Source organism: Dipteris shenzhenensis, chromosome 7 (genome assembly GCF_047967505.1).
Source record: "Dipteris shenzhenensis isolate YYH24624 ecotype China chromosome 7, Dip_SZ_1.0, whole genome shotgun sequence".
NCBI classification, from domain to species: domain Eukaryota; kingdom Viridiplantae; phylum Streptophyta; class Polypodiopsida; order Gleicheniales; family Dipteridaceae; genus Dipteris; species Dipteris shenzhenensis.
This window is the reverse complement of record NC_141602.1, coordinates 49,853,942-49,874,394: the sequence shown is the minus strand read 5'-3', so window position 1 is coordinate 49,874,394 and position 20,453 is coordinate 49,853,942. Positions and strand designations below refer to the sequence as shown.

The 20,453-nt window shown below is 48.2% G+C and overlaps 1 protein-coding gene across 3 annotated transcripts in view; it reads left to right on the top strand.

The window, feature by feature from the left end:
• Window positions 1-20,453, top strand: part of LOC147900451 (uncharacterized) — a 304,188-nt gene that overhangs the window by 87,919 nt on the left and 195,816 nt on the right. For all 3 annotated transcript variants that reach the window (XM_087377091.1, XM_087377090.1, XM_087377088.1), the window contains 3 exons: window positions 15,658-15,768; window positions 15,877-16,146; window positions 16,310-16,466. In XM_087377091.1, coding sequence (XP_087233217.1) covers window positions 15,658-15,768; window positions 15,877-16,146; window positions 16,310-16,466 — 538 coding nt within the window. The remainder of the gene's footprint in view (window positions 1-15,657; window positions 15,769-15,876; window positions 16,147-16,309; window positions 16,467-20,453) is intronic.

Genomic DNA, 20,453 nt, shown 5'->3' with positions numbered 1-20,453 from the left:
CAAACGGTTTTAATGAATCCCAAGAAGAGGTTAAAAAGGAGCACCTAAGTTGAGCCTTAGTTGATGGACATGTGGTGATCTGAACTCATCTAGATTAATTCGGGCTTTGTACAACCATGTGAATTGTAACGTAGAAAAGTATTCAAATTGTGTGTTTGTGTGTTGCAAAGCAAGGCCAAGAGGAGGAATACTGCAAAACACCAATGCCCCCCCCCCCCCCAAACACAACACACATTTTTTTTGTGTGGAAATTTTTGTTGCTTTATATCACAAAGTCACCAGCCCAAAATGGGGATATGCCAAAATACATCAAGAGAAGATCTCAATATATGACAAGTATACATAAGAGTCGGTGTATCGAGTTTGCAGATAATCATAGAAAGATTGCTGCAAGGATTTCCTGAAAAAATAGAAAATAGAAAAAGTAGGATCACCAAAGACTCTATGATTTCTGTCTTTCCATAGAGTCCAAAGTGCCTAGTAGCAAACCCAAGTGAAAAATAAATTAACTCCTGTCTAGGTGGGTGAATCCCAAAAAGCTATAAAAAACTTCCGAAAAGAAGTATTTGGAAATCTAGTTCTCAAACGCTGCCCAAGGAAGCCCAAGAAATCACTCTGTGAGAGCAATGCCAAAGAAGATGAGGCATTGATTCCCGTGGATCCACACATTTGTGGCAAACAACCGGAGCAATATGTCTGCGTGCCAAAAGCTTGCCCAGATGGAATAACTCCCAGCAATACTGTCCACAAGAAAAGTTGTTGTCGAAGAGGGATTTTAGAATTCCAAATCCCTCGCAGTCGCTTTGGCCACCACTTTGCAGGAGGACGACTCATTTTCCAAAGAAGATTCACCCTCTATGAAACCCAAGGCAAGGGTAAAAGAACTTTATACAAAGAAGATACAGTAATAGCCTCAAAGGACGGCATGTCGACCCTGGCAAATGAAGAGTCCAATCTTGAAGCCGGTCCTCAATCTCTAGTGGTAGTTTTGGTTGAAAATACTGAAGCGTATGAGCAATAGTGCGCCATATAGCATCCAAGACTATATTTTGCAGCAGCCAAAAGAAAAGAATGAAGGGTTCCATCATCATGAATAACATCTGCAACCGAGTGGATCCCTTTCAAACTAAGGAAGTATGAATGTCTAGGCTCGCGTAAAGCCAGCGGAGGAATGAAAACCCTTGACAAATGCCCTCCGCCGCCACTACTACATCAACCATATTCAATTGGGATGTGGGCTCCACTCTTCCATTGGGACAATCTCTGGTGTAGTGGTCATTTGTGTTGCACTGTGTACAAGAGGGTCCCCCGAACGGCTGTGTACAATCATCTTGGTAGTGGCCATACTTGCCACATCTGTAACACATGATGGGTCTTCTAAAGTTTGTACCTCTACCTGCACCTCCACGTCCACCTCGGAAACCATCCCTTCGACCACATTGATAAGGGGGTCCATAGCCACCTCCTGACATAGGTGGTTGGTACGGTGCATAGTAAGGATGAGGATAGAAATAAGGGGAACCAATTGAATTGGGCGCAGGAGCTTGGAGCGAAGGGGGAGTCGGAAGCAATGGAGGCGGCATGACAGGACGAGGAGGTGGCTCAGATGCTCGTGCAAGAGGGGGAGCAGGAGGTACTCCTGCTGGGCCAGAAGTTATGGGTACCATTCTGTTGACTGCAGCAACTAGAGGTTCCCCCGAGGTATACTCTGGTAGAAGCTTCCTTAATCCTTTGAGGTACCTACACTCAGAGGCATCATGTCCATGGATCTCACAAAATGTACAAAATGAGGAAGAAGTAGGTACCTTACGCTTGGAGGGGTACTCCCAGTAACCATGGTTAGAACCCTTGCATTCTGTGCACCAAAGACCTCTCTCTAGGACCCTAGATCACCACTTCACTTGTGCTACTCAACACCAGCAATGTCCCATTGTGATCGCCATAAACTATATGAGGGGAGGGGTTCCTATCCTTCCGGAGGTGTCACCGGAGGCCAAAGGCTGCTGGCATGAGAAGCATGAGTGTTGCAATGCTCTAATGCAATGGATCGCGCAGAGTGCACCGTGTAGTGGTGTGCGAGTGCCATATGCTATACTGCAGTGAACGACGACGTACGAGTGCACTATGCTAAATGACAATCACTTGAGAACTCCACATCATCGTACACTAGTGAACAATCCCCATATCGGGAAGAGACGAGAAAAATGAGAAAGTGACCAAGATGGCCAAAGTACATATTATTGGACCAATGTCTCCAGGTCACAAGTCGCAAGTCACAAGAACACGCAGGTCTATCCCCATAGTAGACAGAGGGTACACACAAGTCTCTCCACACTCTCTCCTTGGCAAGCTCGTAGCTCCAGCCTCTATCTCTCCTTACACTCTCCTTTCTCCCGCTCCAGTGCTGAACACTGAATTCTCAATGCTCAATGTCCCCCTCCTCTCTCCACCTTCGCCTTCATCTTCATCCCCCGCCTTGGAGGGTCCCTTCTTCGCTGAGAATCTCCCCCTTTCTTCCCATTGGTCATCCTCTTATCTCCTTAGCTGTTGAGATAGCCGTTGCACCGCTGGCTCTCTTGATGGCTACGGCGACTTCCTAACTCCCTGACTCGCCATCCTCTTCTAGTTAGGATGGTGTAAATTCTCCATGTGCAGGTGAGCTGGATCACTGCACCACTGAACCACTGAACCACTGTGTAACTGTAAATACTCTTGACTGCTCCATGTGCTAAGCTCACTCTCCATGTGCGCAGCTCTCGATGAGATCCCCTTGGGCATGATACTCCTGGTTGACCTGTGGTTGACATGTGTCGACGCATTGTTGCCTCGGATAGTACTCCTGGATGAACCCGTGTGATCAACTCCTCGTGTTGTATGGTTGACCTGTGTTGACACATGGTCAACACCTGTCGTCATGTGGTCAACACTTGTCGACATGTGGTCAATGCCTGTCGTCATGTGGTCAGGGTTGTTTCTATTGTAACAGTTTCCCCTGCCACTATCATTCACCGTCCCGGTGAATAGAAATGGAGGAGGGAACCCGTCAAAAGAAAAAAGAACTTACAAACCATTGATATGGTGATGGAGTAGGAAAAGAAAATGGTACAGACCATGTGGCTGGCCATGCGAGTAATTCCAAAATTTGTATTAAATTGAAATTGGGAAAATAAACTGCTGCTTGATAAGAAACAGCATGGAAAATTGCAAAAAAAATTGAGTACATCCTGAGATAAAACACCTTGATATTTACATTGAGAGCCAATCAGCTTGGCAAAAATCTAACAGTGCAAAAAAAACCCCAAAAAATTACTGAGGGAGGTCATCAGTAGCCTTTTCCTCTACCTTCTCCTCTTCCGCCTTCGTATGTAGCTCTATGGCCTTTTGCTCACCCATCTGCTCTACCCCAATCATATGTAGCTCTAGCTCTAGATGGTGTGTTTCCTCCTCAGCCTCAATCGTGTCCATCACGTTTCTCAGATTTTCATATTTGGTTTTATACCGGTGGTATCGTCGGTAGTAATGATCCTTTTGCCCTTGCATTTTGGATTGGGAAGTCTGGAGGGTGGTCAACTGTGTCTGAAGTTCTGTGAATTCTTCCTCCATGGATGAACGCTTCTTTTCCAATTCAGCCACTTTAGATTCTGATTTTTCCTGGGCAATCTCTAAGGAAGACAACGACTCCTTTAACTATGCGATCTCCTGTTGAAATCTAGTCACCTCTGTGACATGCTGGCTTTGCAAAGTTGCCAGAGCTGTTGCATGCTAGCTGCGTACTGTTGTCATTTCTGCTTCCCATTCCTACTTGTGACTGTGGAGGCGATCCTCAAGGGCTGCCCACTGAATATTCCAAGCGATGTCACGCTCGTGAATAGCTGAGTCGTTCTCTTTCTGCCACGTCCAATTGCATGGCTGCATGCATGGAGTTTAGGTAGGATGGCGACCACCTTATGGGAATCTATCATCGTGATCTTACCTTCTACTACTCCTAACATTTCTCCATGATTGATGCGACGCAATGCTCGGCGGTGACTAAGCTTCTCTCTTGATAATGGCTTGGTGTCGAGGTGATAAGAGGTAGAGTGTGTCTCCTCGTGTGATGGCAGAGTTGTATTTACAAGCTTGATCCTCCAACAAGCCCAGTAGGGATGAGGAAGATCCATGATGGTTGTATTGACGACTTTTCCTACATGCAATAATATTTTTAGTTAGTTATAAGAAGTCTTTATCTTCTGTGAATGTTTTTCCTAGGTTGATTTAGTATCTTCATTTGGTATCAGAGCAAAAGTCCACGAAATGGAAAGCAAGGCGGACTCTATGAAGCTGGTGATATTCGACGGAATGAACTTCTGTACATGGCAGATCGGGTTAAGGCTAAATTTCATGGAGAAAAGTCTATGGAGCATGGTCGCTGGCACAGAAAAGAAACCAATTGGCAAGGTCGCAAATGAATTTCCTGACAAGGTAAGTGCATGGGAAGGTAAGGATGAGAAGGCCCTCGGGATTGTTGGTCGTGCTCTAGGTGCCAAGTATAATCATCATCTTGATTTTGCAAAGAGTTCGCGAGAGAACTGGATTGCCATAGAAACTTTGTTCAGTGCACGGTTGAAGAATTCAAAGGTACTCCTCAAGCAAGAGTTTTTTGGGCTCCACATGAAAGAAGGATCAAAGATTGGAGAACACCTCAATCATATGAGAGCAGTACTTCATCAACCGACAGATCTGGGAATGAAGTTGGAAGATGACGTCTCAAAGGTTGTGCTATTAACAAGTCTACCTCCAACATTTGATGAAATTGTGAAAATACTTCGGGTAAATGCAGATATGAGCTTAGTAGAGATGATTGCCACCCTGCTTGATGACGAACGACGTAAAAGGTGGATCAAGATCTCACGAAGCAGCAAGCATATAGCATGGGGTCCACTAGCAATAGTAGCAAGCCAAAGCATGAAGATAGACCAAAGAAAAGGTGCGGATACTATGGCAGGCTCGGTCATCGGGAGGCGTATTGCTACAAGAAACGAGACGATACTGAGAAGAAGAATCGTGAAGCGTCCAAGATCAAAGAGTCGGCACATGCAGTTGAATTTGCAAGACTAGTTGATGGAGGAATCGTCAAGATTGTTGATGAAGAAGATGATAAGTTTGTGTTTTGAGGAAGAAGAGTTTGTAATAAGATCAAAAGTACCCAGTAGGGTTGAGATCATTTCTATCGTAGGTTATGTTTTGGGTTTAAGTTAGGTGTCTAGTTGTTTTACAGACAGAGCCTGATGATGTCTTACGCATAGCTTCAGATTTTTATGCCACCCTTCTTACTGCTGATCCTGAGACACAGGATAGAGAGGATGCTAGACAGGCTATTTGGCAGAGCATCCCTTTGTTGGTGAATCCGAATATGCATGTTTTGCTCGATGCACCTTTCACCAACACAGAGTTCAGGATTGCACTTTCAGCCCTTCACAAGGGCAAGTGCCCAGGTTCGGATGGCCTCACCCCTTCTTTTTTCATTGCATTTTGGGATATGATTGGAGACTACATTAATTAAGCCCTGCAGGCCATTTGGGACTCTCGCGAGATGCCTAGGTCACTTACAGAGGATCTCATCCAACTTATCCCAAAAGGAGGTTGCAGAAATATAGTGTCCCAGTAGAGGACTATCACACTTCTGGGGACTTGTTACAAGATTCTGGCCAAGGCAATCAGCCTCCGATTGTAGCCCCTTTTCCCTAATCTTATTTATGACACTCAGACGGGATTTGTGCATGGCAGAAGCATTTTTTATAACATTTTCTCTTTCTGGGAAGCTTTAGAGTGGGCCATGCAGAGTGGCCAGAATCTAGCCATTCTACTATTGGATTTTGAGAAAGCTTATGATAGAGTAGATTGGGGTTTTTTGGAGGGCACCCTTCTACATTTTGGCTTTACTGATGCTTGGATCAGAGGTGTTTCCTCTTTGTATAGATCAGCCCATAGCCAGGTACTTATTGGTGGGGTAAGGGGTGAGAGATTTCAGATTTCGAGATCAGTCCGTCAGGGATGCCCCCTTGCTCCTTTCCTTTTTTTGTTTGTGGCCAAAGCTATGAGTATCTATGTTAGATCTCAAGCTGACATCTTTGGGGTGAGACTTCCCATCAGAAGGGAAGAGGAGCTACTTGACCGTGAGTTGGCAAATGACACAGCAGTTTACTTGGATGCCACTCCATAGACGCTCACTTCTTTCAGGACAGCATTGGATTTATTTTGCTTGGCGGCAGGGGCGCAGATAAATTGGCATAAATCCAATGGCTTTTCCACGCATTAGTTTGCTCCCGTGTTGGAGAGCATCAGGACGAAGCTCCTGTTTTGGAGCTCAGCCAAGCTGGATCTTGCCTCTAGAGTTGTGGTGGTCAACTAGGTCCTCTTGGCCACGGCCTGGTTTGTTTGTTCATGCTGGTGCCGTTCTAGGGATTGGGGGCTTGACATAGGATTCACTTGGGTTCAGAGGGATGTGCCTGTCAGGTATTTGGGCTGCCAGGTTGGATTGGATATTTCTTCCACGCATCAGGTTGCTCCCGTGTTGGAGAGCATCAGGAGGAAGCTCCTTTTTTGGAGCTCAGCCAAGCTGGATCTTGCCTCTAGAGTTGTGGTGGTCAACCAGGTCCTTTTGGCCACAGCCTGGTTTGTTTGTTCATGCTGGTGCCGTTCTAAGGATTGCATCATTCAGCTCAGGAGACAGATCAAAAACTTTCTTTGGAGTGGGCTTGATGGCATAGCAGATGCCTTAGCCAGGATGTCTTGGGAGACCCTCATCCTCCCTAAACAGGAAGGGAGTCTCAATATTATTGATCCAAATTTACAGTGCAGAGCTTTACTATGCAAGATGGTGGTGCGGGGACTTATGCCAGGGCAAGAACCGTGGAAGGACTTTCTTATTAGGAGCATACAGAGGTGCACACCTTCTTCAAGAGGAGACTGGATGAGCAGTATTAGGTGGATCTTCACCACAGCACACCTCAGATCACCTTCGTCCCCTCTCATGATTGCCATTCTGAAAGCTTGGGCCAGTTTCAAGGAGCACTCTTCAGAGGATTCCTCCTTCCTCTCGTGAAGAGATTGATAGGCAACCCATCATGTGGAATGACAGTATTTTAGATGATCATGGCAGACCATTGGGTGCCTCACTCTACATGCAGTGGTCCAGGTGGGAGAGGGGACCTGCATCATCTATGGGGTCTTGGAGAGCTTTCCGCAGGCTTCCAAAGGAGACCAAATCAAGGTTGACAGATCCATCTCAGAGGGAGTGCAGGGAGGATCTTGTAGATTGAGGCAGCCCTTCCAGAGGTTTGGGTAGACACATATGATATGCCACTCACTTGCTCCACTTGGGCAGTACTTTTACGAGAGGCGGTGTTCCGCTTCAAGTTTTGCCGTTTCGAGATGCACAGGAGGATGCTTTAGTTTTTAGTGTGCAAGATGGTGGCAGATTGCTCATGTCCACAGAGGACATCTTGCTTGAGTCTGCTTTTCAGCCTATCAGGGTTATAGTTCTTTTGGTGCAGGGATCAGATTCAGAGTGGTTCCTAGACCTAGACCCCGGGCTACTCTCCACCAGGTCTTGGAGGCTTTGGCTCTATGGGGGAGTTCCCATCAGGTATTTGCAGTGGGACCCTGCAGAGTGGGAGTAGATTGACGCAGGGCATCGAGAGAAGAGCATCCCCTTCTTTTGTTACACGGTCAGTAATGCCAGGAGATTTCAGCTCAGTAGTAGAGGTTGGAGACCTTCCAGAGTTCCTCATTGGGAGACATTTGTTATCACTACAGATCTGCAGAGGTGCTTCTAGAGGAGACTCTAGAAATCCCACAGGAATAGAAAGATCACTATCTTCTTTTGGCTCTCTATCCATGGTGGGATTGCAGTGAACCTTTGGAGATCCAGGTCCGGAGCCGACCCTACTTGCCCTCGTTGCCTCTCTACTTCGGAGACTATTCAGCATTCCTTATGGGATTGTAGACAAGCGAGGATGATTTGGATGGGGGTAGCCAGGATTTTTAGTCACTTTGCCCACTCCCCATTCTTTATGACATGGGGCTCAATGGCTTGGCTTTCTCTTACAGGGCCTCAAGTATTCTATGAGAGATTTGACTCCTCTCGGGCCATTTCGGTTCGACTTCATCAGATTGAGTCCTATTCGTTGGATGTGGTACCACACCTTCCTTCTACAGCTGTACATGCCTCTGTGGATACTTCTTGGGAGATTCTAGCGAGCATAGCATCTTGGCATATCTGGAGAGCCAGATGCACAGAGGCTTTGGAGGGTACTCAGGTTCATCCCTCGCACACATTGGCTAGTATCTAGACAGACACCATACATACTTTGATGGCCGTATGGACGAGTATGCAGGGAGACTCCCGTGCAGCCTCAACTAGGAGGGCTTCTTTCTTCAGGGAATGGAAGGATTCTCCTTTAGAGTCTCCCTGGTGACGGATCGTTGGAGGAGCTCCCTAGCTGCTGCTGCCCACCATTGCCTTCGCCCAGCCCTTGTCCGCTAGCGCCTGGCTGCTCAGGCCCCCCCTTGGCAGCCCCGCTCCCTAGCAGATTGGTCGCGCAAACCCCCCAAGCAGCCCCGCTCCCTACCTGCCTGGCCGCGCAGGCTCCCTGGCAGCCCCGCTCCCATTCAGTTTGGCCGCGCAGGCCCCCTGGCAGCCTCTCGCTCTCTAGCTGCCAGGCCGCGCAGGCCCCTTGGCAGCGCACAAGCCACAGGTCGCGCAGGCCCCTTGGCAGGCCGCGCAGGCCCCTTGGCAGCCTCTCGCTCTCTAGCTGCACAGGCCGCGCAGGCCCCTTGGCAGCGCACATGCCTTGGCTGTGTAGACCTCTTCGACCTGCGCCCCTCGGTCGCGCTCCATCTTCAGCCTGCTTCTTCAGCCTGCTGTCCCTCTTCAGCCTGCTGTCCCGTGCCAGGCCACGTTCCAGGCCCTCTCCCTTGCTGATTGCCCACTCTCCCTTGCTTCAGGTTAGGCAGTTTCAGGGTCCTCTCCGGGACTGTTCAACTCGTGTTCCGGGGAGCTGAGATCCTGGGCTGTTTCCATGCATTGGCGGAGCTGTCTGCTTCAGCACTGAGCGACCTGTTTGCATCTCACGCAGGCTGAAGATCGAAGCATTCTTTTTACAGGTTTCTTTGAGGTTTTACTTGTGGTTGGTTGTGAGTTCTTGGTGGGTATTTTCAGCAGAGGTAGCTCCTCCCTTCAGGACAGCGTAAGCTGAGACAATGGAGGACACTAATACCACTTCCGTCGCCGAACCTGAGGAGATTGAAGTCACAGTTTCTTTTCCTCTCGACATTGTGCAGATGATTGAGGTAGCAGAGGAGGGTTTTCGTTCGACACACATCATTGGCTTTCTACCCGGTAGAGGCCAACAGTTACGTGACTGGGTGTACACCAGCATGGCTTCTTTGGGTGTCTCAGTTACGGTTTTCCGATTGCTTGGCAGAGGGTACTTTTCTTTTGGCCTTCAGTTTGCAGAGCAGGCTCAAAGAGTACTTATGAGCTCACCGATTCAGTTTCAGAGCAGAGTCATCCATTTGTGGCCTTGGCGGAAGCACTTCAGTTCTACTTCTCCTGGACCGCGACAGGTCTCCTTTTGGATCCTTTTCCCTGGACTTCCTGATGAGGTCAGCTCTTGTCGCAGAGCTGTGGAGCATATGGCTAGTGTGGCAGGTACAGTCATCTCTTCAGGTGCTAGACTTTCCTATGCTCAGTCACTTACTGGCACAGGTGTTACGAGGGTCAGACTCATTTCAGATTCCCCCCCTCCTCGACCTTTGCCTACTTTGATTTCGTACTCCACTGGAGATGGGGTCCAGATGTAGCAGAGGGTTTTGTACGAGGGTCTTCCTGATGAGTGTCTTTTCTGTCGGAAGAGAGGTCACTTTATTAGGGATTGCCCCAGTCGTCGGCATCGATCAGAGACTTCCGATACATCTCATCCTCCGAGTGACCCAAAACCTACAGCTCAGCCTCCAGGGCTCTTTGAGCCTGCTCCGACTCATTCAGCAGAGCGAGAGGAGATTCCTTTGGGGGAGCCTCCAGTGAACTCAGAGGATTTGGAGGTGCCTCCAGCGGAACAGATTTCAAGGAAAGCTCGAAGGAGACGGAGACAGAGGGAGAGTCAGCAATACGAGCAGCCTCCAGGGGTCTCTGAGCCTACTTCGACTCATTCAGCAGAGCGAGAGGAGACTTTTTTGGGGGAGCCTCCACTGAACTCAGAGGACTTGGAGATGCCTCCAGCACGGAGAGCTCAGAGGAGACAGAGACAGAGGGAGAGTCAGCAGTACGAGCAGCCCCAGGTGCGAGCTCACAGTTGGCAGAGAGTTCAGACACATGTGCAGGAGACCCCGGAAAGGGGAGATACAGAGGACCATCCGCAGGCAGGTTTTGACACTGTGCAGGAGATGGTAGCTCAGGGAGTTGAGACACATGTGCAGGAGACCCCGGAAAGGGGAGATACAGAGGACCATCCGCAGGCAAGTCTTGACACTGTGCAGGAGATGGTAGCTCAGGGAGTTGAGACACACGTGCAGGAGACCCGGGAAAGGGGAGATGCAGAGGACCATCTGCAGGCAGGGCCTCACACTGTGCAGGAGACAGCAGCTCAGAATTTGATGACTCTTGACACTTCTACCCCGGAGGTTTATTTATTGGTTTCTGAGATAGTTATCCAGCTGGAGGCTGCGGACATGGTGATGGATGCCTCTTCACAGCAGTCCAGTGAGAGAGAGGTATTTCATGACACAGGTCAGAGCCAGAGCCCGTCCCAGGATTTCATGCGCCTGTATGAGGTTCCCTCGAGACCTCTCTCTCTTCCCTGTCGCACAGTACCTTCTTTTGTTGCTATGCTAAGCATCCTCTCAGACACCCCTCCCAGTACAACCTTGTCCTCGTAGCTTTTCACTCCTGGCTTATCCAGATCTTTTGCGAGTGCAGTCACAGATTTCGCTCAGTACCCAGACAGGCGTGAGGGTTGGGAGATCCTAGCAGATGAGATTGAGCGAGGTTTTCAATCACCCTTGCGTACAGGCACCTCATCATAGATTCTTCCTCTCCCTCTCACCTATTCCAGGTGTAGAGTTAGGACAGCTCAGCCTTTTTCAGCTCTTCTAACTCCTAGACCTGACCCCAGGATGGTTGACAGAGATCTGCCCGTTGAGTTTTGGTCCTTTTTGGCTCGAGGGGTCTCCACATACTCCCTCACTAGATTGGAACTTCTCCCGGTATTTTGTCGACGGTCAGAGGAGGTAAAGGAATACTTGGGATCTGTTACTCTATCCAGAGGGGCACATTCTTCGTTTCTCCACAGGCAGCTTTCGTTCTCGGGGGAGCGAAAGCTGGTCAGCTGAGTTACTCGACAGCGAGATTGATAGATAGCTTTTCTCATCGGTTCACCGTATTGTCGGCTCGCAGATTCATTCTTGCCCTAGGACTCTTCGACCTGGCTTCGGTGGTAGGGCCTTTCTGTTTCTGTTCTTTGAGGTTCAGGGAGACTTTGATTTGCCCAGGAGTGCCGGTTGGTTTGACTTTCAGCTCTTGAGTTCGAGACAAAGTATTATTCCATTGGATAGAGCCATTTTACATGAGTTGGGGCAGATTTGGAGCTTGATCAAAAATTGACTTTGGATAGTGCCGTCAGAGAGAGTCATTTGTGCCGCTGCCACTGGCATCCCATCACTTCCATCCGCCGATGTCTAGGCTGTCCATCATTTCTTGAAATGTGAGAGGACTGAACGGCCGCAGATTTATTTCAGATGCAGATGGTCGTAGATCCAGAGTTCCTAGATTGCAGTTGCTTAGGGACTCCCTTCGATTTATTTCCTCACGGTCCCCTCCAGACTTTGTACTTATCCAAGAGCATAAGCTCTCCCAGGACAGGATTGACAGATGTAGATCCTTACTCAGAGGACAGAGCCGGACTTATTGGAGCCCAGCAGATGGTACGAGGGGTGGAGTTTGCATTTCAGTTTCAGCCAGGTGGGCCCCAGAGATCACCCAAGAGGGTACACTAGTGGAGAGCAGGGCCTGCTATGTTATTCTTCAGATTGAGAGCACAGCAGTTGGTGTTCTCAATGTGTACGCTCCCACGGATCCAGCCCACAGACGTGCATTTTGGAGACAGCTCAGAGAGTCCCTTCCTCAGGCAGACATCTGGATTGTCGGAGGAGATTTCAACATGGTTGAATTCTCTGAAGACAAGTCGGGCCAGACAGAGAGTGGACTTTCTGATAGGGAGAGAGTGGAGTGGGATAGTTTGTTTTGCATGCTGGACTTCATGATGCAGCTCGATTGGACGACTTTCATCACTTGGCTGATAGTGTTCAGTTCTCTTGGTCTAGGGTTTGCCATGGCTCCCTCTCTTTGGCTAGGCTTGACAGGTTTTATATTGGCCATTGGGGCCAGGCCAAAGGAGGATAGATTGGGATCCGCCCGGGTTATGTTTTATCTGACCATGCTCCAGTCCTATTACAGATTCTCCCTACCTCTCGATTAGAGAGCACAGGCTTTGTGAGAGTTTCGGACTTCGTTTTTCAGGACACAGAGTTCATGGAATAGTTGAGAGAGGCTTGGTTGATAGAGGACACTCCTGAGGATCAGGGCTGATTGATGTGGGTAGAAGGGGCTTTGGCTAGAGTCAGCATGGCCTACCAGTTGAGGGCAAAAGAGGAGAAGGAAAAGCTCAGAATCAGAGATCGGAACGCTAGAGCAGAGGTATCCAGACTTCAGAGATTGATTCAGAGCTTTCCTCATTCTCTTTTCATCAGAGGGCAGCTTATAGAGGCTCAGGAGAGACTAGAGGAGATTTAGGGCAGGAGGGCCCTCCCAACAGACCTTCTGGATCCAGAAGGGGGATAGATGCTGTAGAGAGTTCTTCAGGGCAGTGGGTCAGAGATACTCTTCGGACAGCCTTCGCAGACTTGTGGATGAGGCCGGGTATCTTCAAACGGATCCTCATCGTCTTGTTGAGATCACTTCATGTCCCCCAGATGGTCTCAGACAGGATGAGTCATGTTTTGGATAGCCCGCTATCACTCATGGAGATCACAGATGCGTTACATGAGCTGCCCAGAGACAGATGCGCGGGGGAGGATGGTCTATCGCCTCTTCTTTTTAGAGCTCTCTGGGATACGATTGGGCCTCATCTACTTTCTGCCTTTACAGAGACTCTTGATACAGGATCTTTGGGCGAGGATTTATGCACAGGTATGATTTGTCTCATCCCGACAGGGTGAGACAAGACAGTCCTACGAAATTGGAGACCCATTACACTTTTAGGGACAGCCTATAAGATCCTAGCAACGACCTTGGCCCTTCGTTTAAAGCCTATGCTGCCAGATATCATCAGAGCTACTCAGACAGGATTTGTCCAAGATAGGAGTATCTTGGACAATATCTTCACTTTTTGGGAGGCCACTCACTGGGCGAAGGAGAGTCAGCAGGAGATTGCAGTTCTCCTTCTTGATTTTGAGAAGGCCTATGACAGGGTGGACTTGGGTTTCTTGGAGGGCACTATGAGGAGGCTAGAGGCTTCAGTGATAGATGGATTTTATGGGTCTCCTCACTTTACTCTCACTCTTCTAGCAGGATGGTGGTCTGTGGAGGTAGAGGACCGCTTTTCAGCTATCCAGATCGGTACGATAGGGATGCCCGCTTGCACCTTACCTTTTCCTTTTCGTAGCGGAGGCTATGGGATACTTTATGCAGGCTAAGGCTACCAGTCATGGCACTTTGGGCCTTCATCTACCTATCCGACAGGAGCAGGAGCTTCTGGACACTGAGTTTGCTGATGATACGGCACTGACAGTCAAAGGAGATGCATATAGTCTTGCTACTGCTGCGGATGCAATTGACAAGTACTGCCTAGCCTCAGGGGGACTTGTCAATTGGAAAAAATCAAAAGGCATCTGGACTGGAGCTCAGTAGGATACACCAGCATGGGGAGGAGACACAGGCTTTGTATGGATACCCAGAGGCACCTCCACGAGATATCTAGGCTTCCAGGTTGGCATTGAGGTGTCCCCGATGCAACAGTTTGCCCCAGTTCTTGAGAGTATCCGGAGAAAGCTAGCCTACTGGAGTACGGCTAGACTCTCTTTGGCCGGAAGAGCGCTGGTACTCAACCAGGTTCTACTAGCGACTATGTGGTACATTGCGTCATGTTGGTGCTTTCATGCTGACTCGATCCGTCAGGTGAGGAGATTGCTCCGGAACTTCCTGTGGAGTGGTGGTGATGACCTATCATCTGCCTCATAGCATTGGCACGCACAGGGACTTACTGCAGAGCTCTTGCAGAGCTACTGGACTCACTTTTGGGGCATCAGTAGAGCCAGGAAAGTCTCCTACTTTCTTTGGCTCACTATTCATTGGGGTATACCTGTGGGTACTTGGCTTCAGCAGATGGGTAGACCCCTCCTTGTGTATGCATTGTCAACTTGCAGAGGAATCTGGTAAGCATTGTTTATGGAGCTGCCCCAGCTCTAGAGTGGTATGGACAGGTATCTTCAGGTTGTTCTCATATGTTACATCCGAGTCCTTTCTGATGACATGGGGTGTTGCCCTTTGGGGGAGAGGATCTGGAGCCTTTGCCCTCTATGAGTCAGAGCTAGGAGACCACGGTTTCTTCATGCAGTGTCGCCAGAGACGGGGTCCCACTGATGTTAGCATCATGGAGCCGACTTACTTTTGGTACCAGTACCAACTCAGGATTCCAGGCCTACTTCACCTGCAAGTTCAGCCTGGGAGGTGATTTCTAGCATTACCCTATGGCGGATATGGTGTTCGCGATGTTCTTTTGTCCTTGGGGGTCATTTATGCACGGAGGCTGACATTCTTGCTTCCATTTGGGCGGAGATTATCTTCACTCTCAGGAGTCAGTGGGAGCGGTGTACAGGCACCTCTGCTCGTGGGAGACTTTTATCCTTCATGAGGACATGGGACTGCTCATTATTTTTTCATTTGACCCCTTTTGGGATGTCATGGCATTTTAGACCACCACCATGGCTTTTTTGCCACATTGTTGAGGCTAGGGATAGAGTACTTTCTCTCCCACCTGTTTTATGATTCGTTTTGAATGGAATATATCACTTTCTTGTAAAGGATTCTCCTTTATTCTCTGAGACTACTATAGGGTTGAGGTGGCACTTTCAGCCTCAGCCTTGGTTGTTTTCCACCTCACTCTGAGGGGGTTTTATTTATCCTCATGATTTCATGATGTATTCTTCTCGCAGGTTTTTTCTCTTACTTAATAGAAGTCTCTTTCTTGAAAAAAAAAAAAAAGAGTATTCTACGTGGTCTAGGTGTGTTTTATAGTCTAGTCAGTCCTAGACATGCCACGTCATAATGGGAGTTATCCCATATACACTATGGCTTTCTAGAGTCTAGTGTCACACTATATAGTGTTGTACTTGTCTATTGTCTATCAAATTAAATTTAGTGTTGATCTAAGCAGGTAAGCCATAGTGTGTGGTTCTCGCTTCGAATTGACAAGCTTACTTTTGCCAATTACTATTGGATCCAATGACAAGGGTTTGCTTGATGTTGGGGCACTCTGTTTGGGAAATAAGATCTCATTCCATTCATATGTGTTGTGGCCCCTCTGATAAGATAACCTATTGGATCTTTTTCATTTGCAGGTGTCATCAAGAAAATTTGAGTCAATGTGCCTTATACAAAGTTCAGGTGTAGCCAATAATGAAGGGAAATTTAGTATTTTAATATTTCCACCAGCATCACAATTTTGTCAGGTTTTTAATACTTTTATCTCTTCATTCCTCATCTAATGCAGACATGTGATTTCTACTCGCATGCTCAATGGGTTTTAACTTAAAAGGCCATATTTTATGTCTCTTTAGGTGGCCAGACAAGCAGTCGTTTTTTTGCTGGACAGGAGTGCTAGTATGCAAGGACAGCCTATGCATGATGTATGCCAATCTGTATTGTTTGCACTGTCAAAGTTGCACCAAGGAGACTTATTCAACATAATTCTCTTTGATGAGGAGATCCTCTTATATTCTTCTCAGCTTCAGAATGCTGATGATCACAACCTTAATACTGCCAAAAATTGGGTCATGGAAAATTACAAACCAAAAGGGGGAACTCACATTCTTAAACCCTTGCTAGAGGTAACTAATGCCACTGTTATTAGGGGAGAGGTAGGAAATTATATTGATTCCTGGATCATATGAACACACGTTTTTTTTTTAAATTTTTAAAGTCTTTCTTTCTATGCTGACATAAACTCGTCTGCACAAGGTCAGATTGCTTATGCCAGATTTGTGTCTACAGGCAATTCGAATATTGGAAACTGCAGGAGGAATGTATTCTCACATATTCTTGATGACAGATGGATCTGTTGAAGATGAACAAAAAATTTTCCATACCGTGCGGGAAAAATTTCAGGCTTGGGGTGCTTTCACCCCTCGAATTTCAACTTTTGGCATAGGTTCCTTATTTCTTTTCTAATAGTTTTCTCTATATAAAAAGGTCTATAGTGTTATCGTGCCCTCCTTCAACGGAGTAGCAAAGTCTTCGTGATTGGACCAACTGAAATTGGAGCACATGACAATGATCATACAATTGGGGATGGAATTGTCCAAGATAGTTCCCTCTATCGGACATATTCTAGTGTAAGACATGTCGAGGCTACAACATTTTACATATTCTGGTAGAAGACATGCCAAGGCTAAAAGCTAAATCTCCATCGCTCACAAAAATGGATTCAATGTGTTTTACAAATAAGATTTTCTGATCAGGTATATAGGGAGCTTTTGCAAATAAAAAGTGTCATGCATAAAGAGTGGACTACAATGAGCATGGGAAGGAATGCCTTTATTTTAGCTATATATTAAAAAGAACTAGGACCCATAGCTCGATTAAACACACCTAGTATTTGGGATATTGCTTTCATATTGCTCAACGATACTGTCTGGCCCTCAAATGTCTCATTTCCTAATGCCCTCAGAAGTAGGAGGGACCTGGTGGAAGTTTCCGGAGCCTTTCTCTGCCAAGGCCTCCTCTTATTTTTTTGCCGAAAAAACAGTGCTAATTATATTACTGCGAGAACAAGATACAAAAGGTCAGCTTGTAGCTGACGGGCTGCGTTCACAAATCGGACACAGCCCTAAGAGGTAACAAAATAAATCATACTCTCACGGAGGGATAAGGCGAGTGTGAATGAACAGCCAACGGGGTGGTGAGTAGTGCCACCGAAGGCCCTGCGAAGTCTGCTCGAAGAAGAGGCCCTGTGTGTCCCAAGCCCGGAGGAAGCGTCTCCGCTTCTCCTGACCGGCCCGGGAATCTCCCTGAATCTGGTCCCACTGGCCTCTGAGGGTATGAATAATCTCGCTCCAAATCTCCGTCATGATCTGGGCAGTCGATAAGGAGGTGCCACCGAGGATCTGCGCGCAGCGCGAGGTCCAGATGTGCCACCCTGCAATGCTGCTAATAATCTCCCAGACAGGCTGCCTCTCCCGAACTCCTGTATCAGCCTCTGCTAGGTGCTGCGGGATACCCTCGAGCGGCCCCCACGTCCCCTGTGTGATAAGGAAAGTGGGGTCCTGCTGGCATGCCTCGAATAAGTGATGAAGACCAGGTGTGGTACTGCACCAACAAAACGCGCCCCAAGTGATCAATCCTAGCTCTGGTGCTGCGCGAGTAAGAATCCCGAAAGTCCACCTCCACACTTCCCTGGGCGCGAGTGCAGCTCCACAGGCAGTGTTTTGGTGACTCCTCATCCTCATGGCAAATCTGACAGCATCCGTTCTGGCCTATCTGCCGCAACCAGCTCCCCACTGGAAGACCTTTGTGGGCAAGAAGCCACAGGAAGTATGAGATCTTCCACGGCCGCCAGCTCTCCCACAAGGCCTTCCAGAATGCCTGCAAAAAGAACCTGGAAATACCCTGTGCATACCAGCTGGGCCGCTGGGTGGGGGGGCGGCTCTGCATCCTCCCAAGAACTCGCCTTCCCAGAGTCGTGCTGTAGGCGAAGAAGGAGGTCGGCCCCTGTCCTGTCACAATCTCTGGCCACCACCACTCTCCTGGGTCCCAATCAAGCTCTGACAAGGCCCGCCCCTCCCAGAGCCAGAGACGCCAAAGCTGCATCTGGTCCTGCTCGATGCTAGGATCGGTACGCCAGACCTTCCCCAAAAGGCCTACGACCCGAACCCTCTGCCATGGGAGTAGGGGGTCGATGAGCGCATCCTCTCTCCTGAGTCGTCCATCCCCAAAAACCGCGAAGAAGGAGATAGAGGAGTCATCCATACGTCCTGCGATCACCAGTGGGATGCCACGGGGGGTGAACTGTCCCAGCCAGCGGGCGTCACCAGGCATGAGGACCTGAGGCTCAGGTGGAACCAACCAATCAGCTGGGATCGCGCTGTCGATCTCCGTGCGTCTTGCCTGGGCTCCACGTGCACCTCCAGCTGCGTCTGCAAGATCAGCCGTCTCCAAATGTCTGTACGTATCCCTCCAAACTCGAAGGGACCGGGCTGGCCCCCTCATCCAGCCATCCCTCCTGACAGCTAGGAGGGGACTGAATGAGACTGAGGCGGAGCCGCCTCCAAACCATGAGGAGGCTACGAACGAGTGGGGAACGGGGCTGAGTGAGCGGGGCAGAAGTGAAGATCCACCTGAGGGACGGTAGCCACTCTCCACCTCGGCGCAGGACACAAGAACCGACTCCCTGCTGAAGTAACATCTTCCACGTCTGCCCCCCCGGGGTCAAACCGCGGATGACAAGCTTGCCTAACAAGGCCTGACTCTGAAGCTCTGGATCGATGACCCCCAGGCCACCCTCAGCCTGCGGAAGAATGACTGTCTGCCAAGCAACCCTGGCTCTGGTATCTCTGAGACCATCCTCCCCGGACCAAAGGAAGTTCCGAACCAGCCTCCTGAGCTGTGCCACGCTGGATCTCGAGAAACACCAGCAGGAAGCCACATACCAAGCCGTGGCTAGGAGGACCTGGTTAACTACCAGGGCACGACCTGCAAGGGAAAGCTTAGCAGTGCTCCAGAAAGCCAGCTTCCGTCGGATGGAGTCTAGCACCGGGAGAAACTGCTGAGCTGGTGTGATGTCTAGGCCAACCTGAAAACCAAGGTATCTAGCTGTCTGTCCCCGTGGGATCCATCTGAAACCCAAAGGCCTCCTCTTATCATTCTCGTGGACTTAGTTCCTCAAAGAGCATACAAGGACCACTATAGTGATGCCACACAGACTATGTTTTTATCCTCTCCTTGGGCTCAAATACTTTGTGCTAGTGTTTATGTTGATGTTTGTATTTGTCTTGAGTGCAGATGCTCGCTTAGAGGTTCCACCCATTCAGCTCATTGTATCTGTTTTTGTCAGTCTCATAGACCCTTCAGTATTTCGAACACTTTAATAAAGTTTTTTTCTTTCTTTATTTCTCATCAAAATCTAGCTAGATAATAATATATTCCTTATGCTCTCTCTCTCTCTCTCTCTCTCTCTCTCGTTAATAATAATATATTCCTTATGCTCTCTCTCTCTCTCTCTCTCTCTCTCTCTCTCTCGTTAATGAGGATTTTGGGAACATCTTTGTCAGCAAATGTTTTTGAATTTTGGGAAAATGACTTGTATTAAGTATGAACAAAATCTGTGGGAGCAAGCTGAAGAAAGAAACACATCATGCAAGCATGAAAAAACACCTTAGAAGGGGCCAATAAAAATCTCCTCAAAGCGAACAAGAAATAAACCAAGGTGGAGGCTGAAAACACCATCTCAACCTGCTGTGGACTTTGAAAAAAATGAGGAACCCCTCCATTCCCTCAGGAATATATCCCTGAGGCTGGAAGAAACTGCTCGTGAGGTCCATTGTATGCTCTTCCAATTAGCCATCAGCGTATGAATAGTATCTGTCCAAATAATGGCCAAAGTGTCCAAATAGTATTTGTCCAAATAATGTCCAAATAATGACCTGGGATCCATTCAAGGCCTTTGTGCAACTTTCTCTCCAGAGATACCACGCTGAAATGCTCGCAAACCTCTCCCAAGAAGAATCCACAGAAGCATGCACAGGCCTAAAGTGAGAAGGGAACATCATCTAGAGGGCATGACTCAACTAAATGTCATCATATTGAGAGAGCCCAAGAAGAGTTAGGCCTCTCAAAGAAGACCTGAAGCCCTGAAAGGCAGAGCCAGCCATTGAGCCCTAGGTAAAAAAGAAAGGGAAAGGAGCAAACATATTGAAAATCCTAGCAATCCCCTTCCATATGATCCTTGCTTGTCTGCCATCCCATAGGCAATGCTGAATAGTCTCTATAGCAAAACGACAATGATGACAACTAGAGTTTGCCCCAAACCTGGACCTTCTTAAGTTCACTATAATTACTCCATGAATAGAAATCCAAAAGAAAATTGTAAAATTTTCCATTCCTGAGGGATTTCTAGTGTCTTCTCCAAAAAACATTATGT